This window comes from Acipenser ruthenus, unplaced genomic scaffold, assembly GCF_902713425.1.
Source record: "Acipenser ruthenus unplaced genomic scaffold, fAciRut3.2 maternal haplotype, whole genome shotgun sequence".
NCBI lineage: Eukaryota > Metazoa > Chordata > Actinopteri > Acipenseriformes > Acipenseridae > Acipenser > Acipenser ruthenus.
In genome coordinates this window covers 15125-27988 of record NW_026707372.1, presented here as the reverse complement: position 1 = coordinate 27988, position 12864 = coordinate 15125, and the positions used below count along the sequence as shown (strand labels likewise).

Below are 12864 nucleotides of genomic sequence, written 5' to 3'. Positions count from 1 at the left end.
TATTATACTAGAGCGCTTCTTTATTAATGGAGAATCCGAATTTGAAAATATCTCTTAAACAAACCGAGAATCGTATTGAGACGCGTCAGACCCGTGAGCGATGGGAGCGGGACTCGAGTTCAGTGCTGAGACGGGCGGGCGGGTCTGTACCGCACAGTCACTGCGCTTCTACACGTTATTAAACCGAGAATCGTATTGAGACGCGTCAGACCCGTGAGCGATGGGAGCGGGACTCGAGTTCAGTGCTGAGACAGGCGGACGGGCGGGCGGGTCTGTACCGCACAGTCACTGCGCTTCTACACGTTATCAAACCGAGAATCGTATTGAGACGCGTCAGACCCGTGAGCGATGGCAGCGGGACTCGAGTTCAGTGCTGAGACGGGCGGGCGGGTCTGTACCGCACAGTCACTGCGCTTCTACACGTTATCAAACCGAGAATCGTATTGAGACGCGTCAGACCCGTGAGCGATGGCAGCGGGACTCGAGTTCAGTGCTGAGACGGGCGGGCGGGTCTGTACCGCACAGTCACTGCGCTTCTACACGTTATCAAACCGAGAATCGTATTGAGACGCGTCAGACCCGTGAGCGATGGCAGCGGGACTCGAGTTCAGTGCTGAGACGGGCGGGCGGGTCTGTACCGCACAGTCACTGCGCTTCTACACGTTATCAACCGAGAATCGTATTGAGACGCGTCAGACCCGTGAGCGATGGCAGCGGGACTCGAGTTCAGTGCTGAGACGGGCGGGCGGGCGGGCGGGTCTGTACCGCACAGTCACTGCGCTTCTACACGTTATCAAACCGAGAATCGTATTGAGACGCGTCAGACCCGTGAGCGATGGCAGCGGGACTCGAGTTCAGTGCTGAGACGGGCGGGCGGGCGGGCGGGTCTGTACCGCACAGTCACTGCGCTTCTACACGTTATCAAACCGAGAATCGTATTGAGACGCGTCAGACCCGTGAGCGATGGCAGCGGGACTCGAGTTCAGTGCTGAGGACGGGCGGGTCTGTACCGCACAGTCACTGCGCTTCTACACGTTATCAAACCGAGAATCGTATTGAGACGCGTCAGACCCGTGAGCGATGGCAGCGGGACTCGAGTTCAGTGCTGAGACGGGCGGGTCTGTACCGCACAGTCACTGCGCTTCTACACGTTATTAAACCGAGAATCGTATTGAGACGCGTCAGACCCGTGAGCGATGGCAGCGGGACTCGAGTTCAGTGCTGAGACGGGCGGGTCTGTACGCACAGTCACTGCGCTTCTACACGTTATTAAAACACAAATCCGAGCGCGCTCTCCTGCTGCAATACTAATCAGCGCTCATCACCCCCAGCGGTGTGCTAATGCAGGGCGGTGACGCTCGGAAGCAGCAGCCGAAACCGCAGCGAAGAGGAGAGGCAGGAGAGACACACACAGGGGACTGCTGAGTGTCTGAGCATCTACTGAACAGGATGCAGCGGTACAGTACAACGCTGTTAAACTCCCTAACCCCCCCTCGCTCCCTCTCCCTCTCTCCCCCTCTCTGTCTCCCTCTCTCCCCCTCTCTCTCCCTCTCTCCCCCTCTCTCTCCCTCTCTTTATCTCTACCCATCTCCCTCTCTCCCCCTCTCTGTCTCCCTCTCCCCTCTCTCTCCTCTCTTTATCTCTACCCATCTCCCTCTCTCCCCTCTCTCTCTCCCTCCTCTATCCTCTATCCCCCCTCTCTCTCCTCGCCTATCTCTTCTCTCCTCTCTCCCCTTTCCCCCCTCTCCCCCCTCTCTCTCCCCCTCTCTTTCCCCTCTCCCCCCTCTCTCCCTCTCCCCCTCTCTCTCTCCCCTCCCTCTCTCCTCTCCCCCTCCTCTCCTCTCTCCTCTCCTCTCCTCTCTCCTCTCTCCTCTCCTCTCTCTCTCCTCTCCTCTCTCTCTCCTCTCTCTCTCTCCCTTCTCCCCCTCTCTCTCCTCTCTCTCCTCTCTCTCCTCTCCCCCTCCTCTCTCCTCTCCTCTCTCTCTCCCTTCTCCCTCTCTCTCTCCTCTCTCCCCCTCCTCTCTCTCCTCTCTCTCCTCTCTCCCCCTCCTCTCTCTCTCTCAAAGCCTGTGTGGCGCTTGTGTTCAGAGCGGGAGGGTCGCGGTCAGGACATTTCATCCGGGACGAAACAGAGGCTATGGGTTCCAGGAGCGGTTCCTACATACTTGCAAAAATACCTATACTCGTAGAGGTGCTCAAATAAGACAATATATCGATGACTTTTAAACATGTCACATATATATATATAGTACAGTTGCCACCCCCTTCTTCACACGGACCCCCCCTGTGGCACACACGCATTAGTCGCTTGTGTTGGACTCGGTTCTGAATACCGGGGGGGTCGCTGCATAATAAACCACTGGCTTAAAAGCACAAGGCGGCGTCGCCCGCTCACAATCAAAGAGTCTGCTACGTCACTAAGTGTGACAGACCTGTACACCTTCCGCTTGTGATGACCTCATCGATGCGGATTCCTGGGAATGACGTTTAATTCCATGCATTCGCGCGTCTCCTCAGGCACGTCACACTGTCGATACAATACAAACATGTCGTTAGTTTACCATACGAATGCCTCGCTGCGCTACCGGGATACCCACAAGGTGGCGCTAGCGATTTAATCCCCCCTCCCCCGGCGTCCTCTGAAAATAGCGCCCCGCAGACGCACGTCACAATTCCCTGGCGCAGATGACGCGGCTTCACGTCGTCGATGTTGTTTCTTTTGTCGATGTTATTATTTTGACGGCTTCTATGTCTTATTTACAAATTTACTTGATTTATATTTATTTTATAAAAGTGTTCACAAAACTTTTATAAGGGTTACTTTACCATGGTTTGTTTTTTAAAATGCTTTACCAGACCTCTCTGTGCTTTACAATGCTTCCCTATGCTTTACCAGACCTCTCTGTGCTTTACAATGCTTCCCTATGCTTTACCAGACCTCTCTGTGCTTTACAATGCTGCCCTATGCTTTACCAGACCTCTCTGTGCTTTACAATGCTTCCCTATGCTTTACCAGACCTCTCTGTGCTTTACAATGCTTCCCTATGCTTTACCAGACCTCTCTGTGCTTTACAATGCTTCCTATGCTTTACCAGACCTCTCTGTGCTTTACAATGCTTCCCTGTGCTTCACCAGACCTCTCTGTGCTTTACAATGCTTCCCTATGCTTTACCATGATCTCCCTCCCTCCCTCTCTCCCCTCCCTCCCTCCCTCCCTCCCTCCCTCCCTCTCTCTCCCCTCCCTCCCTCTCCCTCTCCCTCTCTCTCCCCTCCCTCTCTCTCCCTCTCCCTCTCTCTCCCCCTCCCTCTCTCTCCCTCTCCCTCTCTCTCCCCTCCCTCCCTCTCTCCCCTTTGTTTTTCTCTTCGTCTCAGTCGGGTTCCTCCTGCACAGTCATTTGAAAATTGAAAGCAGGGAGCATGATATATTTCAGCATAAGCAGTCCTTGGTGATTAGCAGACTTGCTAAAAGCTTTTTCATTAGCTGTCAGCGGGGGGGGGGGGGGGGGGGGGGGGGGGGCTCTAAAAGCCTTGAGCTGTGTGTGTGTGTGTCTCAGTGTGTGTGTGTGTGTGTGTGTCTCAGTGTGTGTGTGTGTGTGTGTCTCAGTGTGTGTGTGTCTCAGTGTGTGTGTGTGTGTGTGTGTCTCAGTGTGTGTGTGTCTCAGTGTGTGTGTCTCAGTGTGTGCGTGTGTGTGTGGCTGTGTGTGTGAGTGTGTGTGCGTGACTGTGTGTGTGTGTGCGTGTGTGTCTCAGTGTGTGCGTGTGTGTGAGAGAGAGAGACACGTCAATCGCTGTCAATGTGAGTTGCTTTGTAGGGAAGAAAGGAAACACAACAGCAGCCATCGATCTCAGAGAGTTCCTTTAATAAATAGTGATACAGTTAGTCAATTAATAATAATAATAATAATAATAATAATAATAATAATAATAATAATAATCCTACATCTCTCTCTCTAGTGTACGATGCAGCCCCCTGCCTCTCTCTCTCTCTCTCTCTCTCTCTCTCTAGTGTACGATGCAGCCCCCTGCCTCTCTCTCTCTCTCTCTCTCTCTCTCTCTAGTGTACGATGCAGCCCCCTGCCTCTCTCTCTCTCTCTCTCTCTCTCTCTCTAGTGTACGATGCAGCCCCCTGCCTCTCTCTCTCTCTCTCTCTCTCTCTCTCTAGTGTACGATGCAGCCCCCTGCCTCTCTCTCTCTCTCTCTCTCTCTCTCTCTAGTGTACGATGCAGCCCCCTGCCTCTCTCTCTCAAATTCAAATTCAAATTGGCTTTATTGGCATGACAATAAAAATAATTGTGTTGCCAAAGCACATACATGGCATAACCAACTCAAATATACAGACAAAGAATTTTTCTTAATACTAACAGTATCCCTCCTCCTTCTATATTAATACAGTAAACAGAATCCCTCCCTTCCCCTCTATATCAAACAGAATCCCCCTCCCTCCCTCTATTAAACAGAATCCCCCCTCCCTCAATTAAACAATACCCCCTCCCTCCCTCCCTCTTTCTATATTAAACAGAATCCCTCCCTCCCTCCCTCTCTCTTTTCCCTCTCTAGTGTGACGTGTTCACGGTCTGTCCCTCAGGCTATGACAGGTCTCCACGTATTGACCGGCCAGTCTGGCTGTGTGTTTGTCTTCCCCCAGCAGGATTGACAGCTTCTGGGTATCACACATTTTTGGGAATTCTGGGACTAAATCACAGAATTTGGGGAAGAAAATGTCCCTTATGTTTTTATATTTTTCACAGTGTGTCAGGAAGTGAATCTCTGTCTCGACCTCTCCTGTCTCACAGTGACCACAGTGCCTGTTCTCCCTGGCCAGCCAGGTTTGCCTCTGTCGGCCTTTTTCAATGGCCAGGTTGTGGGTCACTGAGCCGGTATTTGGTCAGGATCTGCCTCTGCTTTGTGTTTCTGACAGTTACCAGGTATTCTGCCAGGGGTGTAATTTCTATTTAGGGTCCGATAGCACTCTAGTTTGTTTTGTGTTTTAGTGTTTGTATCCCAATGGTCCAGATAGGAGTGTTTCAGGTGTTTTATAATTTGGTTGACACTAATTGGAATTGTTTTTGCAGTGCTGTCCTGAAGCTGACTGATGTCAGTGTTGCTCAGCTCAGTGAGCTTCAGGACCAGCTGGCTGAGGGGACTCTTTTCTGGGCTGAGCTCTTGGTATTGCAGGGCTTTATGATGGAGTGAGTTTGGGTCACTAGTTTTTAGATGAATCCAGTATTTTAATGCTCTTTTTGGATGTTAATAATCAATGGATAAAGGCCTAATTCAGCCCTGCATGCATTGTTTGGTGTTTTTCTTTGTAATCTCATGATGTTTTTACAGAACTCTGCATGCAGGGTTTCTGTGGGGTGTTTGTCCCATTTTGTGTAGTCCTGGTTGGTGATTGGACCCCACACTTCACTGCCATAGAGAGCAATTGGCTGAATTACACTTTCAAAAATTTTGAGCCAAATTTTGACGGGGGGATTTATATTGTAGAGCCTCCTCTTTATGGCATAAAAAGCCCTGCGTGCTTTCTCCTTTAGTGCATTCACTGCCAGGTTAAAGCTCCCTGACGCACTGATGGTCAGACCCAGGTATGTCTCTCTCTCTCTCTAGTGTACGATGCAGCCCCCTGCCTCTCTCTCTCTCTCTCTCTCTCTCTCTAGTGTACGATGCAGCCCCCTGCCTCTCTCTCTCTCTCTCTCTCTCTCTCTAGTGTACGATGCAGCCCCCTGCCTCTCTCTCTCTCTCTCTCTCTCTCTCTAGTGTACGATGCAGCCCCCTGCCTCTCTCTCTCTCTCTCTCTCTCTCTCTAGTGTACGATGCAGCCCCCTGCCTCTCTCTCTCTCTCTCTCTCTCTCTCTCTCTAGTGTACGATGCAGCCCCCTGCCTCTCTCTCTCTCTCTCTCTCTCTCTCTCTAGTGTACGATGCAGCCCCCTGCCTCTCTCTCTCTCTCTCTCTCTCTCTCTAGTGTACGATGCAGCCCCCTGCCTCTCTCTCTCTCTCTCTCTCTCTCTCTAGTGTACGATGCAGCCCCCTGCCTCTCTCTCTCTCTCTCTCTCTCTCTCTAGTGTACGATGCAGCCCCCTGCCTCTCTCTCTCTCTCTCTCTCTCTCTAGTGTACGATGCAGCCCCCTGCCTCTCTCTCTCTCTCTCTCTCTCTCTCTAGTGTACGATGCAGCCCCCTGCCTCTCTCTCTCTCTCTCTCTCTCTCTCTAGTGTACGATGCAGCCCCTGCCTCTCTCTTGATTCTGCTCCTCAGTTTCCTCAGCTCTGTGTTGCTCTCGTCCAGCAGCAGCCCGTATTCTATGAGCCTCCCGGCCTCCTCCAGGCCCCCCCCTCCGCCCCCCCTCCCCCTCCCCCCTCCCCCTCCCCCTCCCTTGAGCTCTCCAGCGCCCCCCTGTGGAAACACTGTGCCAAACGGGTCCGGCCGGGCCCGACGTCCACGCAGGCCAGAGCCTGGGGCTGGGCTAGGTCCAGAGCCCGCATGTAGTCCCTGAGGGCTGGCCGCTCCCTGCAGGCGAGCAGCAGGCTGTGTCCTCGGCTACACAGGTCGTGGGGGGAGGGTCCCTGGTTCTGAATGAGCCGGTCCAGGTCAGCGACGGCCCGCTCGTGGAACCCAAGTCCTGCGAGGCAGCGAGCTCGATCGCGCAGGAGCCCCCAGTACCCAGGGTGCACCGGGCCACCCCGCGCCGCGGCCGCGTGCACTGCCAGTGTCAGGAACCCCAGCGTGCGCTCGGATTGGCCGGGCTGGGAGAGAGAGCCCGCCTCCTGTGCTGCAGCCTGTCAGAGAGCAGAGAGAGGAAGGGAGAGAGGAGAGATTTTAACCAGGTTTTATATGTGAAACGTCTCGTCTCTCTCACCTGTCTCGGGTCTGTGTCTCGTCTCTCTCACCTGTCTCTGTCTCGTCTCTCTCACCTGTCTCTGTCTCGTCTCTCTCACCTGTCTCTGTCTTGTCTCTCTCACCTGTCTCTGTCTCGTCTCTCTCACCTGTCTCTGTCTCGTCTCTCTCACCTGTCTCTGTCTCGTCTCTCTCACCTGTCTCAGTCTCGTCTCTCTCACCTGTCTCGGGTCTCTGTCTTGTCTCTCTCACCTGTCTCAGTCTCGTCTCTCTCACCTGTCTCAGGTCTCAGTCTCGTCTCTCTCACCTGTCTCAGTCTCGTCTCTCTCACCTGTCTCTGTCTCGTCTCTCTCACCTGTCTCAGGTCTCAGTCTCGTCTCTCTCACCTGTCTCTGTCTCGTCTCTCTCACCTGTCTCAGTCTCGTCTCTCTCACCTGTCTCGGGTCTCTGTCTTGTCTCTCTCACCTGTCTCAGTCTCGTCTCTCTCACCTGTCTCAGGTCTCTGTCTCGTCTCTCTCACCTGTCTCTGTCTCGTCTCTCTCACCTGTCTCTGTCTTGTCTCTCTCACCTGTCTCTGTCTCGTCTCTCTCACCTGTCTCTGTCTCGTCTCTCTCACCTGTCTCAGTCTCGTCTCTCTCACCTGTCTCTGTCTCGTCTCTCTCACCTGTCTCTGTCTTGTCTCTCTCACCTGTCTCTGTCTCGTCTCTCTCACCTGTCTCTGTCTCGTCTCTCTCACCTGTCTCAGTCTCGTCTCTCTCACCTGTCTCGGGTCTCTGTCTTGTCTCTCTCACCTGTCTCAGTCTCGTCTCTCTCACCTGTCTCAGGTCTCAGTCTCGTCTCTCTCACCTGTCTCAGTCTCGTCTCTCTCACCTGTCTCTGTCTCGTCTCTCTCACCTGTCTCAGGTCTCAGTCTCGTCTCTCTCACCTGTCTCTGTCTCGTCTCTCTCACCTGTCTCTGTCTCGTCTCTCTCACCTGTCTCAGTCTCGTCTCTCTCACCTGTCTCGGGTCTCTGTCTTGTCTCTCTCACCTGTCTCAGTCTCGTCTCTCTCACCTGTCTCAGGTCTCTGTCTCGTCTCTCTCACCTGTCTCTGTCTCGTCTCTCTCACCTGTCTCTGTCTCGTCTCTATCACCTGTCTCTGTCTCGTCTCTCTCACCTGTGTCAGGTGTGCCCGCTGTATGGCAGTCGTCAGGGTGAGCAGGAAGTTGAGGGTCTCAGGGTCTCGCTCGGAGATCTCGCTCAGATCCCTCGCTGCCCTCCCTGGGTTCTGAAGCCATGCCTCCACGACCCCTGACCTGGCCCTGGCCGGCGGCTCCCGCGGCTCCTGACCGAACACCTGCCGCAGGTGAGAGGAGGCGGAGTCCAGCGCACCTGAGAGGGGGGAGGGGGAGGGCTTTACCACGGGATTTCTGCAGGTTCCCTCCTTCGTGTTCCCATGGTTACACTGCATTCACACTGCTTACCCTGGCTTGTTCACTTTGCTGTGCTTTATACAATGGAAATAAACCACATCACGTTACACCTCCGAACCAGCAGATGGCAGCAGTGGCCTGAAGCACTATAGCGTTTTGAAGTGACTGTCAGAGACCCTCGTTCCTGTACCTTTAGCCAACAGCGCGTCGATATACAGGAGATGCCACTGGGAGCTCCTGCTGTCAATCTCCACCAGAGCTCCTCCAATCAGGAGCACCTCCTTCAGGAGCTCCTCCCCACAGGGGACCTGATTGGCTGCCGTGATCTCGGCGAGGGCGGTCCTGCCGTGCTGGTGCAGCCAATCACAGACGAGCGTCCTGGCCTGGTCCTTCAGGGACAGGATGTCCCGAGTGACCGCGGGAGTGTCCACTCTGAGGGCCGACACGATGTCCTGAGTGGCCTCCTGCACTCAGACACACAAACACAAGCATCACAAGAGAGGCTTCCCCACGCCATCACTGAAACCACATGACCCCCCTTCCCAGAATACCTTCTGCTGGTTCAGGACCAGGTAGGTGAAGCCCCGCCCACACAGCGCCCGCACATGCTCAGTGTGCTCCCTCAGGATGGCGCTGAAATCAAAGATGGCCGTCTTGTGCTGGCCCAGGCTGGCGTAGCAGCGGGCACGAGAGAGGAGCGAGTCCACCGCCCCGCCACCTGGGGGCGAGAGAGAGCAGGGCTCAGGCAGGGGTCAAAGACCAGCCAATCAGGAGATGATGCGTTTAACCTGAAATATGCAGTGTTTGAAGTTACCCGAGGCGATGATGGCGAGGGACAGGTACGCCACGGCCTCCTTGATGAAGGGCTCCCCCTGCTGCTCGCTCAGGATCCTGCAGGCGCTGGAGTGGCACTGCTGCTGCATGAGGCTGCGCTCCGGCTGCTCAAACACAGACAGGATGGGGAGCAGGCAGGACGTGACACCCAGCTGCACTACCTTCTTCAGGAGCTGGGGAGAGAGGGGAAGCGAGGGGAGGGGAGAGGGTCGGAGAGGGAAGGGGAGAGGGGAGAGAGGGGAGGGGGGAGGGGGGAGGAGAGGGGAGGGGAGGGGAGAGGGGAGGGGAGAGGGGAGGAGAGGGAAGGGGAGAGGGGAGGAGGAGAGGGGAGAGGGGAGAGGGGAGAGGGGAGAGGGGAGAGGGGAGAGAGGGGAGAGGGGAGAGGAGAGGGGAGAGTGTTAAAAGCACAGCAGATGAAACGCGAGTCAGTCATACCTGACGCTTTCCCATTGCAGAGTTTGGCTCTCGGGGTCTCCCTCACTCAGTCATGCAGTGTTGAAGTGCTGATGGGTTTGCTTTCTCTGAGTCCCCCCCCCCACAGGGTGTGGCTGGACGTCCATTAGTGACGCCTTTAACCCTCTTTGTAATTGAGAGCTATGCTGTGGCTCATCGCTCCCTCTTTCTCTCCCTCCGTTCCTCTCTCCCTCTCCCTCACTTTCTCCATGATCTATGCATGAGCTCTATTGTAAACACTCCACTCTCTCCTCTCCAGTAATAATCCCACGTGCTCTGCAGTTTCCACGGTTTCCAGGGTTAGGCAGTGGGTTTGTGTTAGGAGACATTGCCCTCTGGTGGTCAGTACAAAAAAAGACTGAGTAGCAGACTGTGCTGTACCCCTCTCTGCTGTGCTGTACCCCTCTCTGCTGTGCTGTACCCCTCTTCACTGTGCTGTACCCCTCTCTGCTGTGCTGTACCCCTCTTCACTGTGCTGTACCCCTCTCTGCTGTGCTGTACCCCTCTCTGCTGTGCTGTACCCCTCTTCACTGTGCTGTACCCCTCTCTGCTGTGCTGTACCCCTCTTCACTGTGCTGTACCCCTCTCTGCTGTGCTGTACCCCTCTTCACTGTGCTGTACCCCTCTTCACTGTGCTGTACCCCTCTCTGCTGTGCTGTACCCCTCTTCACTGTGCTGTACCCCTCTCTGCTGTGCTGTACCCCTCTTCACTGTGCTGTACCCCTCTTCACTGTGCTGTACCCCTCTCTGCTGTGCTCTCACCTGGTTAGCGTCGTACAGAAAGCCGCGGTGTAGTTGTAGCAGGGTGAGCCGGGCCAGCACGGGGGTCCGGTGGGCCTCGCGGGCCACGAGGAGCAGGCGGTGGGCCTCCTCGACCCGGCCCAGCCGGTACAGAGCGTCCGCCGCCAGGACCCGGGCGGGGTCCGAACTGGGGTCCAGCTCCATGAGGAGGAGAGCCAGGGAGTGCACCCCAGCAGGGTCCCTGAAATACACAGAGGGAAAGAGAGGGAGTCAATACGGAGAGAGGAGAGAGTCAATACAGAGAGAGGAGAGAGTCAATACAGAGAGAGAGGAGAGAGTCAATACAGAGAGAGGAGAGAGTCAATACAGAGAGGAGAGAGGAGAGAGTCAATACAGAGAGAGGAGAGAGTCAATACAGAGAGAGGAGAGAGTCAATACAGAGAGAGAGGAGAGAGTCAATACAGAGAGAGGAGAGAGTCAATACAGAGAGGAGAGAGGAGAGAGTCAATACAGAGAGAGGAGAGAGTCAATACAGAGAGAGAGGAGAGAGTCAATACAGAGAGAGAGGAGAGAGTCAATACAGAGAGAGGAGAGAGTCAATACAGAGAGAGAGGAGAGAGTCAATACAGAGAGAGAGGAGAGAGTCAATACAGAGAGAGGAGAGAGTCAATACAGAGAGAGAGAAGAGAGTCAATACAGAGAGAGAGAAGAGAGTCAATACAGAGAGAGGAGAGAGTCAATACAGAGAGAGGAGAGAGTCAATACAGAGAGGAGAGAGGAGAGAGTCAATACAGAGAGAGAGAAGAGAGTCAATACAGAGAGAGGAGAGAGTCAATACAGAGAGAGAGGAGAGAGTCAATACAGAGAGGAGAGAGTCAATACAGAGAGAGAGGAGAGAGTCAATACAGAGAGAGAGGAGAGAGTCAATACAGAGAGAGAGGAGAGAGTCAATACAGAGAGAGAGGAGAGAGTCAATACAGAGAGAGGAGAGAGTCAATACAGAGAGAGGAGAGTCAATACAGAGAGAGAGGAGAGAGTCAATACAGAGAGAGGAGAGAGTCAATACAGAGAGAGGAGAGTCAATACAGAGAGAGAGGAGAGAGTCAATACAGAGAGACGGGGTCCCTTCCATACACAGAGAGAGAGGGAGTCAGTACACACACTCACACAATGCAGTACCCTTTCTTGGTCGAGGGGGTGCTGTTGCTGTCCTTCTTCCCGCTCCTCTCCCCCTCCTGGTCCCCTCCAGGCTGCTCCAGCATGCCCCGCCCCTCCCCCAGCATGCCCCGCCCCTGCTCCAGCATGCCCCGCCCCTCCTCCAGCAGCAGGGCGGCCAGCAGACCCCTGTGGTTCCAGGGCACGAGGCTCTGCACAGTCAGGGCTGCCTCGTCGAGACGGAGCCTGCTGGCCGTGGCGTAGTCCAGCGCGGCGAGGTAGGGGCGCCCCGCCAGCATGCGCAGGAGCCCCCGGCCACACAGCGCCCGCACGCAGCTGCAGGGGTGCGGGGAGGGGTGCCCCAACACCGCCTGGAAGTCCGCTAGAGCCAGCGCCTCCTCCCCGCCCAGCAGCCTGGCGAAGCCCCTGAACACCAGGGCAGTGCTGCGGTAGCTGCTCCGCCCGTCCGCGGAGAGACTCTGACACACAGCCAAGGCCCCCCTCCAGTCCCCGGACAGAACCAGGCATTCAGCCAGGCGCACCTGCACCTCTCGGGCTCCGGCGCCCCCTGTCGGCTCCAGCTGGGACAGCAGCCTGAGCCGGGAGACGACGGGCTCCAGCATCGCCACCCCTTCATCGGATCTCAGCTCCGGCCTGGCCCTCACCGCCTCCCTGAACCCCGCCAGCCCTGCCTCTGCCAGCTGCCTGATCTGAGCTCGCATGGAACCCGCGCTGCTGCCCGGGAACAGCTGCCCGGTCCGGCGCCGCGCCTCGGCGGGGCTCAACGCGAACGCCTCGGAGAGATCCCGGCACAGCCCCTCCGCCGAGGAGGAGGAGGAGAAGTGGGCCGCGGCTCTCCTCACCAGCAGGTGAGCCTTCCTGTCCGGCTGCAGGTGAGTGGCAGGGAGCGTGATCGCCTCCACGCTCTCCTCGAAGAGCCCCTGCTCCACGGCCCCCTCCCCCTCCGAGCACATCCCTCCCCCCCTCCGTCCGCGTGTGCGTGTGCGTGCGTGGTTCCTCGTGTGCAATGCTGCACTGCCCCCTAGCCTGCAGGTGAGGTATATGAGGGAGAGACAGCGCTGGGAGCAGCAGTGGAGAGGAACGCTGCCATTAAAGAACCTGAACAAGAAAACAAAAGATAATTCAATCAAATGCTTTGTTACACCCGGACCAGACGGGCTAATCACAGCTGACAGGCACGCCTGAGAAACACCACGCTGATTATACCAGCCCTGATACACTGCCAGAGTTATAAAAACACATCACTGTGTAACTGGAGATAAACTGAGAGAGAGAGAGAGAGAGAGAGAGAGAGAGAGAGAGAGAGAGAGAGAGAGAGAGAGAGAGAGAGAGCACAGTGAACATGCAGTAAAGCACAGGGAAGCACTGTAAAGCACAGAGAGGTCTGGTAAAGCATAGGGAAGCATTGTAAAGCAC

The 12864-nt window shown here is 55.4% G+C and overlaps 1 protein-coding gene across 1 annotated transcript; it reads right to left on the bottom strand.

The window, feature by feature from the left end:
- Nucleotides 1-6216: 6216 nt before the first annotated feature.
- On the bottom strand, nt 6217-12427 carry LOC117970867 (tetratricopeptide repeat protein 34; the record flags this gene model as incomplete). Its single annotated transcript, XM_059018704.1, has 8 exons — nt 11452-12427; nt 10294-10513; nt 9059-9251; nt 8796-8962; nt 8435-8708; nt 7989-8203; nt 6379-6775; nt 6217-6328 (listed from the first exon to the last, which is right to left on the bottom strand). Coding segments are annotated over exons 1-8 (2528 nt in total), but the record flags the coding sequence as incomplete, so codon positions are not given.
- Between the last annotated feature and the right edge of the window lie 437 nt (nt 12428-12864).